Source organism: Brachycentrus maculatus, unplaced genomic scaffold (genome assembly GCF_059751285.1).
Source record: "Brachycentrus maculatus isolate JH-2025_06_01 unplaced genomic scaffold, ASM5975128v1 h1tg000139l, whole genome shotgun sequence".
Taxonomy (NCBI): domain Eukaryota; kingdom Metazoa; phylum Arthropoda; class Insecta; order Trichoptera; family Brachycentridae; genus Brachycentrus; species Brachycentrus maculatus.
In genome coordinates, this window is record NW_028280892.1 from 400,984 (window position 1) to 415,787 (window position 14,804).

General features: G+C 31.0%; 1 protein-coding gene across 1 annotated transcript in view; it reads left to right on the forward strand.

The window, feature by feature from the left end:
• The first annotated feature begins 294 nt into the window (after window positions 1-294).
• LOC148309086 (uncharacterized) overlaps window positions 295-14,804 on the forward strand; it is a 59,724-nt gene continuing 45,214 nt past the window's right edge. Inside the window, exons 1-2 of the mRNA XM_088260585.1 lie at window positions 295-566; window positions 2,559-2,775. Coding sequence (XP_088116711.1) covers window positions 358-566; window positions 2,559-2,775 — 426 coding nt within the window. The 5' untranslated portion in view covers window positions 295-357. The remainder of the gene's footprint in view (window positions 567-2,558; window positions 2,776-14,804) is intronic.

Genomic DNA, 14,804 nt, shown 5'->3' on the forward strand with positions numbered 1-14,804 from the left:
TTACGAAAATAACGTTTTTATGAAGGCGAATTCTGCAAAAGAAAATATTGATTATATCGGCTGTTATAAACACAAAATTAGTCTTACACAATCATTTACAGGTTGAGTATGTTAAATTAGATATTCCTCCCGAATGATAATACCCTATTGGTCATAGAAAATGTGAAAAACACGTCCCTTTTGACAGCTGGCTTCCGATAGAGAAAAGTAGAATTTTCTCCAAACAGTGAAATGTTTTTCCTTCACATGGTATCACTGGAGTGAGATTTTGACATTCTCGTCTATGGCAGTGCCCGCCGCGACTTACGATGGTTTGCACGCGCGGGATGTGTTTTAGTTTTAGTGCTGCCCCCGACAATGGAGAGCCTCCGCGAGCGCTTGGAGAATGTCGAACTGGTGCCGCTAAAGTCGGCCCTCGTCAACTCAAATAATAACAACAATTCCCAAAGTCAGAATGGAGGCCTAAACGAGAACTCTAGCTTCCTCAATCCGAATGCCAATCATCCGTCCAGTTCGAGTCTGTTCGATTATCCGTTCCTGTCAAAACGGTCTACTGCATCGAAAAGGTAAACAAATGTTTCTCGACGTTTTCTAGGAGCATTTTTCATCAATGAAAATATTTCGCTGTTTCCAATTTATTTAAATTAATACACAAATCAAAACCGACAGTTTTTTCTTGTAAAGTAAAATTAATAAATATATATTCAGATGCGATTTATTAAATAAATAGGTTAAAGATTTTTTATGAATATCTCAACATTGATGAGTAAATCTCTTTTTTTATTATTTATTAGTTGCTTTAGAAAATTCTCCTTGCTGTCATACAAGGATAACAAGGATACACAAGGATTTATGGCATATTTAGTTCATATGTTTTAAAAATGATAGTAGATGTGTATAGTTCATAATAAATAATAATAAAATAAAAGAGGTTGATCCCTAAAAACAATACAAAATATACAACAATAAAATATATATTGTATTCAATATTGAATTGATATAAGATATTGAATCCATAATATGTATTATATTATTATATTGATTGTAGGCATCAACCTTATAAATTTATTATCAACTTAACGCATTCACTGTCATTTTTAAGACATTTAAACTGAATATGTTATAAATCCTCGTGTAACGACTAATGGTACTGGAACACTTGATGATGAGGAAGACGGAAACGCACAATGAAGATCAACTATTTATTATTAAAAGTTATCAAAATTATAACATTATCAGCGCGAGAAGAGCAAAGCGACGCTAATAAATTGAGTTAAGCACGATGTTTCGCTTCTTAACAGTACTGAGTATAAACACAAAGAAAACACGCCACCAAACCGATAAAATAATACTCAGTACGGAAACTCAATGACAAAGAGAGCGACGTATTAAGTTTAAATTACTATCTGAGCTCGAAAATATTAGTCCTCCACCCTTTATATATTATTTCAAAGCAGTAACGTGTGGTGCGGAAAATATTGTAAAAAAATAAAAGTCAATGAACTACGTCTCTTTGTTCTTCTCGAATACATTTATGAATACCTAATCTAACTAACTAACTAACCATTACGCCGCTCCCCCGCAGGGGTAGGCAGAGAGAATAGAACGCCACACCACTCTGTCTTTGCAAATATTCTTCGCCTCTTCCACGTTTATGCATCTCCTCATACATACCCGCGCATTATTACGACTCCTAACCTGACCACTTTCAAGTATTTGGCATACCTGATCGTGCCATGTTTTTCTCGGTCTTCCTCGCTCATAATCTTAAAATACCTAATCTTAAAATAAAAAAATATACAAATTCTTATAAAATAAAACTTAACATAAACTAATTTGGGAGAAACATCTTGTACATAATAGGCAAGGAGAATTTTCTAAAGCAACTAATATTTTTTTTTTCTTGAAAGTTTATTGGAGATACTTTGTGGCACATTTTATAAACTTTTTAAAATAAAACAACTTTGTTTTAACCACTTTTTTTATTGGTACACTTAATTCAACCGGTTTCGACAAGAACCTTGCAATGCACAATAAAAACAACATTTATCATATTTTCATATAGTGTACGGAGTGCGTGGAAGTTTTCGGTAAGGGAAGGGTAATTAACTATGAGTATTTCAATGTTTTTAGAATTTAGTACATAAACCCTGATGATGACAAGGCTCTTGTCAAAACCGGTTGAATAAAGTGTACCAATAAAAAAGTGGTTAAAACAAAATTGTTTTATTTTATGAAGCAACTAATTAATATTAAAAAAAAGTATGGATATAAAAGAGATTTCTCATAAGAATAAAATAGCTCGGTTCCTTTGGTCTTTTTCGTATATCTAAATCCAAGTTTTAAATTGTACCAGAAGATGAAAACATCTGTCGTTTTTGAAACTAGTCGCAAATAAAAATAAAACTCATTAAAGTGGTATACTTAAGTGTTTAGTTTTAATAAAATAATCATGTCATTCCACGAAGTTAATGCCGAATCAATAAATAATATATCTAAATCCAAACCAAATTCAAAACCTTCACATTTTTACCAAGGGAATTAATTCTCTTCCGCAGGCTGTTATCTACGCAGACTGGCCAGTTCAAGAATGAAGAGTTCAGCGTGCCGCCGCTGGCCGCGCTGGGCGGGGGGCCCGCTCCGAGCAGGCGGCGCGAGGAGAAGGAGGCCCTGCAGAACCTCAGGAAGAGGGTGCCCCCGCAGGACCTGCCCCCCGTGCACGGGGAGCCCCCGGCCCCCAGCAAGCGGACGGAGAAACCCAAGCTGCTGCATAAGGTAGGTGGTGATCTGAACATTTGATGGGCTATAAACAATTTTGATGTGAGATATATGAACATTTGATGGGCTGTAAACATTTTACAAGTGAGTAATGAGTTTGAGTAGGTAGTAATTTGAACATTGGATGGGCTGTAAACAATTTGCAAGTGAGAAATACATTTAGGTAGGTTGTAATGTTATCATTTGATGGGCTGAAAACAATTTTAAAGTGAAAAATATATTTGGGTAGGTGGTAATTTGAACATTTGATGGGCTGAAAACAATTTTTAAGTGAGAAATATATTTGACAGCAACGTGAAATCAAAATACTAGACATAGTCGCTTCAAAGAGTACCCTTTTATAAAAAGACTCTTTTTAACAATTTGATTAATTGGAAAATAAATTCAGAAATCAGGGGACCTTGTTTAATTTTGGATATATTACCCAAAAATGTATGAAGAAGATGGCACGATGATTAGTACGTCGTATATCTGAAAACGTAATGCGTGCGGAAGTAAATTCTCCCGCAAATGCGTCCGCGTTGTCGTGGTTGGTACCCAGCCAAAAACACAAAATTGAATCTGATTTCAATCAATATAAATTGAAATAATAATAATTTCGGCTCATATTTGATTCACCGTCGCGTCGTACGGTAGATACAGTAGCGAGCGATGAAATGTTTCCAGACTGAAAATATCAGATTATTTAAAAAAAATATTTTGTTATAATTAAAATGTAAGTTTGTTTTAAAATCACTATAAACATTTTATTTTAACTAATTATAATGTCTACCGGTTAGCTTCGAAACCAGAGACATTATAATTAGTTATAATAAAATATTTATAGTGATTTTAAAACAAAGCTACATTTTAACCATAAAATGCGAAATCACAAAATTAGTGCTTGAAATATATATTTTTTTGTTGTATGTTTTTCGCAGATACTTTGTGGCACATTTTATAAATTTTACAAAATTAAATAACTTTGTTTTAACCACTTTTTTATTATTAGTACACTTTAACCTACCGGTTTCGACAAGAACCCTGTCTTCATTAGGGTTTTTTAAATTCCAAAACATTAAAATACTCATAATTAATTTCATTCCCTTACCAAAAACTTCCACACATGAAGTATTTAATTTTAAAGTTGTTTTATTTTATAAAGTTTATATATTTTTTATTATGATTTCTTGATAGATTTTCAAATAGGCACTATTTCGTATATTATCTTTAAACAGTGTTGTTAAATAATTTGAACTGAAAATACATAACAACATAACAACAATATAATTTATTTTATTTTTAAAACTGATATTTTCAGTCTGGAAACATTTCCATGCTCGCAACTGTAGGACAACACAACGGAAGCTGGTTGGGTTATTTTTAGGCAGTAATAAATATCTTCCGAGCAAGTAGCTCTAACGACACGATTCGGGGATGTTTTTCCATAACGACAGTCAAACTATTTGTCAGTTTCAGGAAAAAACAACTTAACGTTCTCTTCGGCTATATTTATTATTATGGCCGCGATTAAACGAATCATTATTTGATACTGACTCCGTAATAGAGTAACAAAACACCGAATAATTTTATTTTTCCGATTTTATACGATCCACATTATTTTTTACTGTTGTTGAATATATACAAGCATTTTTTTCTTCGTCAAGTAAAAAGAATAAACCAAAAAATCTCGTTTTTGTAGGATATCTAAAAAGTTTTTTTTAAAGATTTATCTAACAAATGTTACGATTTTTAAATGTATTTTCCAATTATTTAAATTCCATTGAATTTGAAATCAATTTTTATTAAATTTCAATTTATTCAATCATAATTAACATTAGTGTACATTACAAACTAAAATTTAAACCGTATACATTAAAACATTTATTGTAAAGTAAGCAAGAACAGTTTTGCTAAAGAATCCCGCTTCGGAATACCCCTTCAGACACATGGAACAGATCAATATCTGGCGTGATATTGTTCGGCATAGCGGTAGCTCTTCCCACAGGTATAACCATCGGCCGGTTGGTCCTGTATATAAGAATGTGAAATCTATGCCGACGCTGTCTTAGCTAACTATCGTAAGATATTGTAAGATTAAGCAGGACTTAAGTTCTTACAAACTTAGCGTGATCATTCAAATGCTCGAAAGTGGACAAATCAAATGTGGACAGATAAGAAGATGCACGAATGTGGGAGAGGCGAGGTCCGAATATTGGATTAAATTCACATACTTGAAAACATGATATAAAATTTTAATGTAGCTTATAATTTGACCACTTATTTTATTTACAACATTTTGAGTGTGTCCAAGTACTTGTTCACAAATATGGGTTTCTCCGCTTAGGAGATCTCATCTCAACACGAACTTAAATGCACTAGGTCACGAGTTTGATCAATATATGTGTCTAGAAGTTCCAAAAATTGAGTGGGTCAATCAATCATGGGTGAATGTTACACTGTGTAAAGTGATCACATAACCAAGCTTACGAAGATCGTGAGCCCTGTAAATGCCCAGACTTCCATATGACGTAGAATAATAATCTTTTTTGAGATATCAAAAATGATTCATAGTTAGAAGTTTTATTGTAACTAACATGCAAGTTGCCTAGTTTTGTCAGAAATATATGGTAAGATACACGCGCCGTTTCCAGAGCACGAAACACGGCTTGAAACGTAATATTGGAAGAGGGTTTTCGTGTTTCGTGTTTATCTGTTTACAGGATTACAAGATTACGCCGGAAACATGATAATCTCCTTCAATAAGCGTGGAAATTATTACACAGACCAAACTCCATAGGCCTACAGCATCCCGAGATGTTGTTTATCAATCCTCCCTTGAAATTATGATGTTATTACGAATGCTGTAAATAGCGCTTTAAATAGAATTCAAGCATAACCTAGTTTACAACATTTTAAGTGTGTCCAAATACTTGTTCACAAATCTGGATTACCTAACATAATAAGAGTTTCTGCTTAATAAAAAGCTTTTTTACATCTCACCAATAGATGTCTCTAGTAAAGTTCTAGTGATTCAAGAACAAGGTTTCTAAATTGGTTCATATATATAGAACTCCAAGAATTTGAGTAGTGTGGTTGTCAATAATGGGTAGGATCGGTGAATGTTATTAACTATATCCTGTATATTTGTCCGCCTCCGTAGTGTAATGGTCAGCACGCTCGGCTACCGTTCTGGAGGTCCCGGGCTCGATTCCCAGGGGGGGGTCAAATAAATATAAGTGATTTTTTTTCACTGCAATATTTATTCAATATTACCCTGGACTGGTACCTGAAGCGGAGGGCTGATCACCTTCCCTTCATGTGTAAACGATCAAGATAACACTGCGTTTATATTAAGCAGTGCCCTATGCACCACTGGGGTGCGGATAAGGGTTTTATATATATATATATATATATATATATATATATATATATATATATATATATATATATATATATATATACATATATATATATATATCCTGTATATACAACATTTTGAGTTTGTCACAAATCTGGATTGTGTCCACTTTTATCTTTTACATTTGACATCTCATAAGATATCAATATCACATAGATGAAGAAAAGTAAGGAAGTCTGGGCATTTACAGGGCTTACGACCTGTCATAGGCTTGGTTAAATTATCGCTTTACACGCGTGTTCATTCCCTAATTATACCCAAAATTTGAGTAGTGTGGTTGTCAATCATGGGTAGAATTGGTGAATGTTACCCGTGACATGTATATATGTAATATGTTTTAAAATAAAAATATTTCATAAATTGAATACGTCACGAATATGAATATTTTATTTATTGTTTCGGCATTAACTTTGTGGTAAGAAACAACTGTTTTCTTTAATCATTGTAACATGTCGCTCACTCCTTTTAAGAACGTCATAAATCATAAAACTTGATTTTTCAGGAGAACGTTTTTAAAGTTTAAAAATATAATACAATGTATTAAAAGTAAATATCAAGCCAATTATTGAACTTAAAGATCTTTTTAGGTAAAACCTGGAGGTTTTTTCTTCATTTGAAAAATATTTAATACATTTAAAAAATAATTAAACAATACCTTTTCTTCAAAATGCAAAAACAACACTTTCTGCCCTGTAGCGGGTAAATATTAAGTTAAAAATATGCCTCTTTTGCTGGGATATAGTACATTTTCTGGGCATTCCGAAAATATGGAAAACTGAAAATTGACGATTTTTGATTTATGACGTTCTTGAAAGGAGTAAGCGACATGTTACAATGATTAAAGAAAACACTTCTTTAATAATAAGTTATTATACAGACCTAAATGATGGAAGTTTAACTTATGAAACATGTAGTCTTTAATAAAACTCAAGTGGTAAAAAACAAGTGTTTTCTTTAATCATTATGAATATTTTACATAGTTTTTAACTAGTATTTGTATTTTTACGCGTGTTTGTAGATAAGTAATATAAGCATAGAAATATAAGTGTATTATAAGGTAACAATAAAGGGAGGTTATTTATCTTCGATGATTAGGTAATCTAAATGCCAAATTACACCCAGTAGAGCTTGTGGAGTGAATTTCCTGAGGAACGGCTGTTTTATCGCTTTCGCTTCGCTTAGGAATTTATTCATTGATTTTACGTGTTATTTAAATATTTTTAGGGGAACATAATAAACGTTACTTCCAGATTTAAAAATTTGAAAAAATTATTCGTTTTTATTTTAAAGAAAACAACTGAGAACGAATAAAAAAATTGTTATGAAAATTATAGTTACATTTTATTTATTTATTTATTTACTCTAATGTATGGAAGTGAAACATGGAGTTGGCAAAAGAAGGATGAAAGTATACTGCAGTCGAAATGCGATCTCTCAGAAGAATGTGCGACAAAACGATGTATGATAGATGTGCGAATAGTGAAATAAGGAAGGAATGCAAAGCTGAGATAAGCATTACCGATAAAATTAAAGAAAGGTGTGTTGAGATGGTTTGGACATGTAGAACGAATGAGTGAGAAAAGAACGGTAAAACAAATTTATGAGGCGAATGTTAGTGGGAAAAGAAGCAGAGGAAGACCAAAAAAAACATGGCACGATCAGGTATGCCAAATACTTCCGCATACCGGTATTTATTAAATAAATTTTATTTTACACAATTTGCTAATGGGAATTTTCTTAAATATTTTTTTTAAAATTATTTAATACATTTAAATACAATTTGTGAATGATTGTAAACCTGTAATATATTCAAATTTTCTCTGGTTAGCTGGTAGCTACCAATTCTATATTCTATAAACGTTTTCTTTAATTTCCTCGATCCAAATTTATGGTTACACTAAAGGTTACACGCGAGAAAATTTATCGTCAAATTATAAGAAAATAACATTGAAACCTGAGCTCTACGGCCTACGTAAGGAAAAACTGTATTAATGTTTTACGTTTATTTAATTAGAAAAATCTTTCAAACCCTTTTCTGCACCCCAATTGTGCATAGGGCACTGCATCATAAAAACGCAGAGCTATGGACACACGAAGGAAAAGTCATCAGCCTTCCGCTTCAGGTCCAGGGTAATATTGAATAAATATAAGAGTGAAAAAATCAGTGAAATTAGAAAAAATACCGAAGCAAATCATTAACGAACGTGGGATTAATATTTATTTTACAATATTGTCACATACACACTTTAACATACTAATATGGTTTCTAGAACAATTTACTACTGAATTACAAGAACGTCATGCTATTTTGTATGTACGTGTATATTATTTCACTTTGAAAATCAGGAATTCTCCATAGAACTTTGGCGAAATATTACATTTTGTCATGGTAAATATTATTGTTGTATAAAAAATCCCCATCATCCCCGTCATCCCCATCAATTTAATATATTATGTGTTTTTACACAGATCTGACTAAGAGCAAAATATTCTAATTCTAAATTCAATAATGTACGATATACAATATATACTTGTAACGTACATTTACAATGAGCTTATTACGAAAAAGCAATTTCCACAAAATTAAATGACTTGGGTATATACATTATTTATTGATTCGGCATTAACTTTGTGGAATGACATGTTGTTTTTTTTTAATTTAACACTTGAATATACCACTTTAATGAGTTTTATTTAAATATACAACTAGTTTCGAAAACTTACAGATGTTTTCATCTTCTGGTAAAAATTAAAACTAACGAACAAAAAATACATTTAGGGGTATATAAAGGTTAGTAAATATAGGAAAGTAAACTCATTAAAACTCATTTATGTGGTATATTCAAATGTTTTTTTTAAATAACTTATATACATGTTAATCGAAGAAAAAAAATCGCAAAAAGCACTTAAATTTGTAACAATTATTACTCCTTGTTACAGCATTTTAGTTTTTTTTTAACTCAATAGTAAAAAATATATATATCTTCCACAAACATAAACAATCCATAATAAGTGTAAGTCCCTCTCCAAGCACAAGAGCTTAGTCTCATAATTAGAGAGAACAGCGTAACTTTGTAATTTTAAGATTGTCAAAAGTAGAAATGTGTAGAAAATTAATAAAATTATAAACAACCAAAAATCTCATAATTACATTAAATAAAAATAAAAATTCCATACATTTACGACTACACTGAGCTTATTACTAAAAAGCAATTTTCACGGATGTAATAACAAAAATTCAAATGAAAAGTGCTGTAAGGCGTCTCCACATCAAAGTATTTTTTAATCTCTTTACATTTCAGTGATGAATGACTTGAGCCGATTGTGAATGAAAACCTCACCGCAAAGGGCTTTTTCACGGTCGTTATGTATTCAGTATTCTGTGGGTAAATACACGTGTGTAGTGTGTTGGCTTTGCTATTCCTCTTTACAATACTCTGTATGATCTTTCAGTTCTTTCAGCTTGCTTTTCACTCTTTGTAGTCCGGAAAACCTTTGTGTGTGTTAAAACCTAGAGTCGAATCTCTCTTTGGAAAATGAGACAGAATTCCCCAGTGAAAAGGAATAAGATTATTCCTAAATTATATACATATATTCCATAAGCTTGTTCAAAGTGAACTGTAAGCTGTTTGCTGTGTAGGAATTTTTTTTTCGTTCATAACCACTCTTGAATTTAGTTTTTTTAGTCATAAAAAACGAAAATATTATTAATGTTTTTATTTTATAAATTATAATTATGTATATTGTGAATATTTTTAAAAATTATTTTACCATATTGAATATGTCTAAAATGTGTTAAAAATAACTAAACGGAAGCAATTTAAAAAATATCTGAAATTTTATTCATATTTTCATCACTTATTAATCGGTCTTGATAAAGAAGCGGTTAGCTTCAAAACCGGTAGACATTATAATAAGAGAGAGAGAGAGAGAGAACCCTTATCCGCACCCCAATGGTGCATAGGGCACTGCGACATATAAACGCAGTGTTATCTTGATCGTTTACACATGAAGGAAAGGTGATCAGCCCTCCGCTTCAGGTACCAGACCAGGGTAATAATGAATAAATATTACAGTGAAAAAATAACTTATATTTATTTGACCCCCCCCCCCCTGGGAATCGAACCCGGGACCTCCAGAACGGTAGCCGAGAATGCTGACCATTACACTACGGAGGCGAAAAAGTTATAATCATAAAGTTATAATAAATATTTAAAGTGATTTTAAAACAAAGTTACATTTTAATTATAAAATGGATAAATCACAAAGTTAGAGCTTCAAATATAAATTATATACGTTATTTTTATATTATTTTTTTCGAAAGAAAATATATGATCTATTCTATGAAAATGGACCCAGTTATATCAGAGACTTCTGAGAAAATTGTCAGATTCAGAAATTCTAATAAAAATAAATCGCTTCAGAATTGTTTTATCCATGGATAATTGTACAAAGTTTCTTCGAATTTCTTACTTTTTTTGCTACTTAGTTCCCAATCGCATTGATTTGTGGACTATTTGAATGATTTATAAATCTTTATTTCTTCTATATCTGTGATCAAATCACGAACGATGAACTTAATGGGTTTTGGAGATAACTAAACTATGTTTGTAGATACATAGTAACTAAACATTCGTCAGGCGGACTAAGCAATTAAAAACGTGAGAATAATCAAAAGTGAAAATAACTCCTGTAATTGGAGATAATCCAGATTTTGTGAACAAGTATTTGGACACACTCAAAATGTTGTAAATAAATTATCTGGTCAAATTATAAGCTTAATAATAAAAATGAAAATGGTATTTTCTGGCGTTTCTCATGTGTGTGATTATAATCCGGGACTCAGATCTCACATACTAATATAAGAGTTTCTGCTTAATAAAAAGCTTCTTTACATCTCACCAATAGATGTCTCTAGTGAAGTTTTAGTGATTCATGAACAAGGTTTCTAAATTAGTTCATATATATAGAACTTCCAAGAATTTGAGTAGTGTGGTTGTCAATAATGGGTAGAATTGGTGAATGTTACACGTGTGTAAAGTGATCACTTAAACCAGCCTATGACGGTCGTAAGCCCCGTAAATGCCCAGACTTCCATATTCTTCTTCATCTTTGATGAGATGTCAAAAAATAATAAAATCAAAACTGGTTACATGACACTTCAGTTTGGTTTATTAGGAATAATGTAAGAGACATTTAACAATAAATCACTATTCCGTAAACAAAGCCTGGCGGGTGCGGGGTGCAGGGAAGTAAGTGCACTTGACTTTTTCGGAGAAAGGCGTCGTCGCGTGGACGAATGTTTAGTCATCTAGGGTTAAGATAGTTTGTTTCTAAAGTTACAAATTATCCTGGTCATTATCATCTGGCAAACCAGTGCCTCTCAACCTTTTTGCTTGCGTTCCTCATCATGCTTCTTTTGTGTTCGATCGGAAAATGATAGGGGGTGAAAATTTACTCATTGTACTGGTGGGTAGGTTTAGGTGAGTTAGTACGTAGGTGCTGTTTAGTTACTGCATAGAAACTGGTTAATTTGTAAGTTGGTACTGATTAGTTTTTGTAGTATATAGGTAAGTACTGGTTAATTAGTTCATTGGTACTGATTAGTTAGTATGTAATTGGGTACGGATAACTTAGTATACAGGTAGGTACTTTTATTAGTAAGGTCTTGATTGGTTAGTATTTAGGTAGGTACTGATTCATTAATAAGTAGATGCTGGTTAGTAATTATATTGGTAAATTCTGGTTAATTATTACTTAGGTACTAGTTATTTAGTAAATTACGATTATTTAGTTTATAGGTAGGTATGGTTTTTAGTACGTAGGTACTGTCTAGTTAGCAAGTAACCGTAATCCCATATCCCAAAATGAGTAATGGACCTTACTAATGAAATGACTTATGTATGTAATATGTTTAAATAAGTAAATAAATAAATAAACAAAAAAGTACTTTAATAGTTAACATGCAGGTAAGTACTGGTTAATTAATACATAGTTAGATACGGGTGGTTATTATATAGGTAGGTAATGGGTAATTAGTACGCAGGTACTGATTACTTAGTATGTAGGTAGGTATTGATTAATAAAAACGTAGGTACTGGTTAGTAAGGTCCTGATTAGTAAATTTTAGCTAGGTATTGATTAATTGGTACGTAAATACAATTTTCTATATTTTTATTTTATTGTTTTTATTAGTTGCTTAAGAAAATTCTCCGTTCCCATTATGTACAAGGATTTTTCAAGGACATCCAGTTTAATATATATTTGAAAAAGTAGGTACTGGCTAGCTTATAATAAAGCAATGATTATTTAATATGAGGGAGGTACTTGTTAATTAATACGTAGGTACTTATTCGTTAGTATGTAGATTTTGATCAGTCGGTAATGACATAATTATAAGATTCATGTCTATATTCGACTGAGAGGCTCCGGTTGAATGGAAACCGGTGAATCGAGAGTGTGATATAAGTTATGAAAGAGCCTTATCGTCCCTTCAACACGTGTGTGGGTACAGCGTTATCAAGGGCCGCAGTAATTAGAGTACTTGCTTACTTAATGGCGCAAACAGTTTCTAAAGCACACATTCCGTGCGCGACACTGAAAGGAACCCTTTGCAGAATGGTTAATTATGTTTTAGATATACGAGTGTGTTAGAGTCAGTTCGGCCTTAAAGCAACAACACCTTAAATTAAAAAATTATAAATATAATCAACAGTATTGGAAAGAATGTTCCCTGTTTTATTTATCATTAATCTTATATTATAAGTATACCCCAATTTATATTTTTGTGTATTTTTTTTATTTTATTGGAAGGAAGAACAACAGTTACAATATATGATACATCAGAATACAAAAAATGAAATCATGAGTTCCAATTATAGTTCTTCACAACTATGCATAATAGAGGTCTATATAAAGGAAGAACATGAGATAAGGATGGGATAAAGAGAAAAGGAAAGGGCAATTAATATATATATATATATATATATATATATATATATATATATATATATATATATATATATATATATATATATATATATATATATATATATATATATATATATATATATATATATATATATATATATATATATATATTTATATAAATATATATATATATATATATATATATATATATATATATATATATATATATATATATATATATATATATATATATATATATATATATATACATATATATATATATTTATATATATATTTATATAAATATATATATATATATATATATATCATCATAACCCTTATCCGCACCTAATGGTGCATAGGGCACTGCATCAAATTGACGCAGCGTTATCTTGATCATTACTTACATGAAGGCAAGGTGATCACTCTTGCGCTTCAGGAACCAGTCCAGGGTAATATTAAATAAATATTACAGTGTTAAATCACTAATATTTATTTTCACCCCCCCCCTGGGAATCGAACCCGGGACCTCCAGCACGGTAGCTAAACACGCTGACCATTACACCGCGGAGGCGGACAACAATATATAACAATAATAACAATATATATATATATATATATATATATATATATATATATATATATATATATATATATATATATATATATATATATATATATATATAAATATATATGTATATATATATATATATATATATATATATATATATATATATATATATATATATATATATATATATATATATATATATATATATATATATATATATATATATATATATATATATATATATTTATACATATTTTACTTACATATATTTTTTTTTTGTAAAGAAAAAGAGAAATATTTGTTTTTTTATTATTTACACAAATATTTCAATCATATCAATTCAATGTATCAAACTGTGGTAGAGTGGGTTCGAACCGAGAAACTCTGACTTAAGAGTCCGCGACACTAACCACGGGACCACACTCCGTGCTATTGACCGTGTTGTTAACCCAAATAAATAATATAAAAAATATGTCGAGATGTCAAAAATGTAAATATTTATTGTTTTATTATATAATTTGGCAATCGTTTCATGACTTCGAGAAGTCATTATACATCGACAAATTCTAAATAAAGCTAATTTCATCATTGTTGTTATGTATCACAAAATATTTGAATTAAATAAAATTTACCTCTAATTTAACATAGTCCCAAAACTTTGAGTGTAAATTATCAAAGTCAAACAAAGGAGTTATATGGGCGACTCGAGCCACTCAATTAACGCTTACTTATGACCGGAAAATCCTAACCGATAACAGCGTACAAGCTATAATTATATTGCTAATGGCTAATATCGGATTAAGCGTTTGTACCCACCACACATTTAAAACAAATTTTTATCCCACACGTTTTCGCAAATATCCGACCGTAAATTGAAGCGAATGCGGACGGAAAAAACAAATTTATCCTATAAGTTTCAGTTTAAATTTTCATAACCTCCCCTTATAGGCCTTTTGGTGCCGCATTGCAGACGCTTCTCGGTTATCGAAGAGAGGTTTATCAATTTTCATTCATTTGGATGTATGTCATCGTATTTTATATACCTAACTGTGATAACTAGTATGTTTGTAAATTATGTTTATGCAGAGCTTCTTTTTAAAACAAAAAAGGTCCCGGGACTCACTT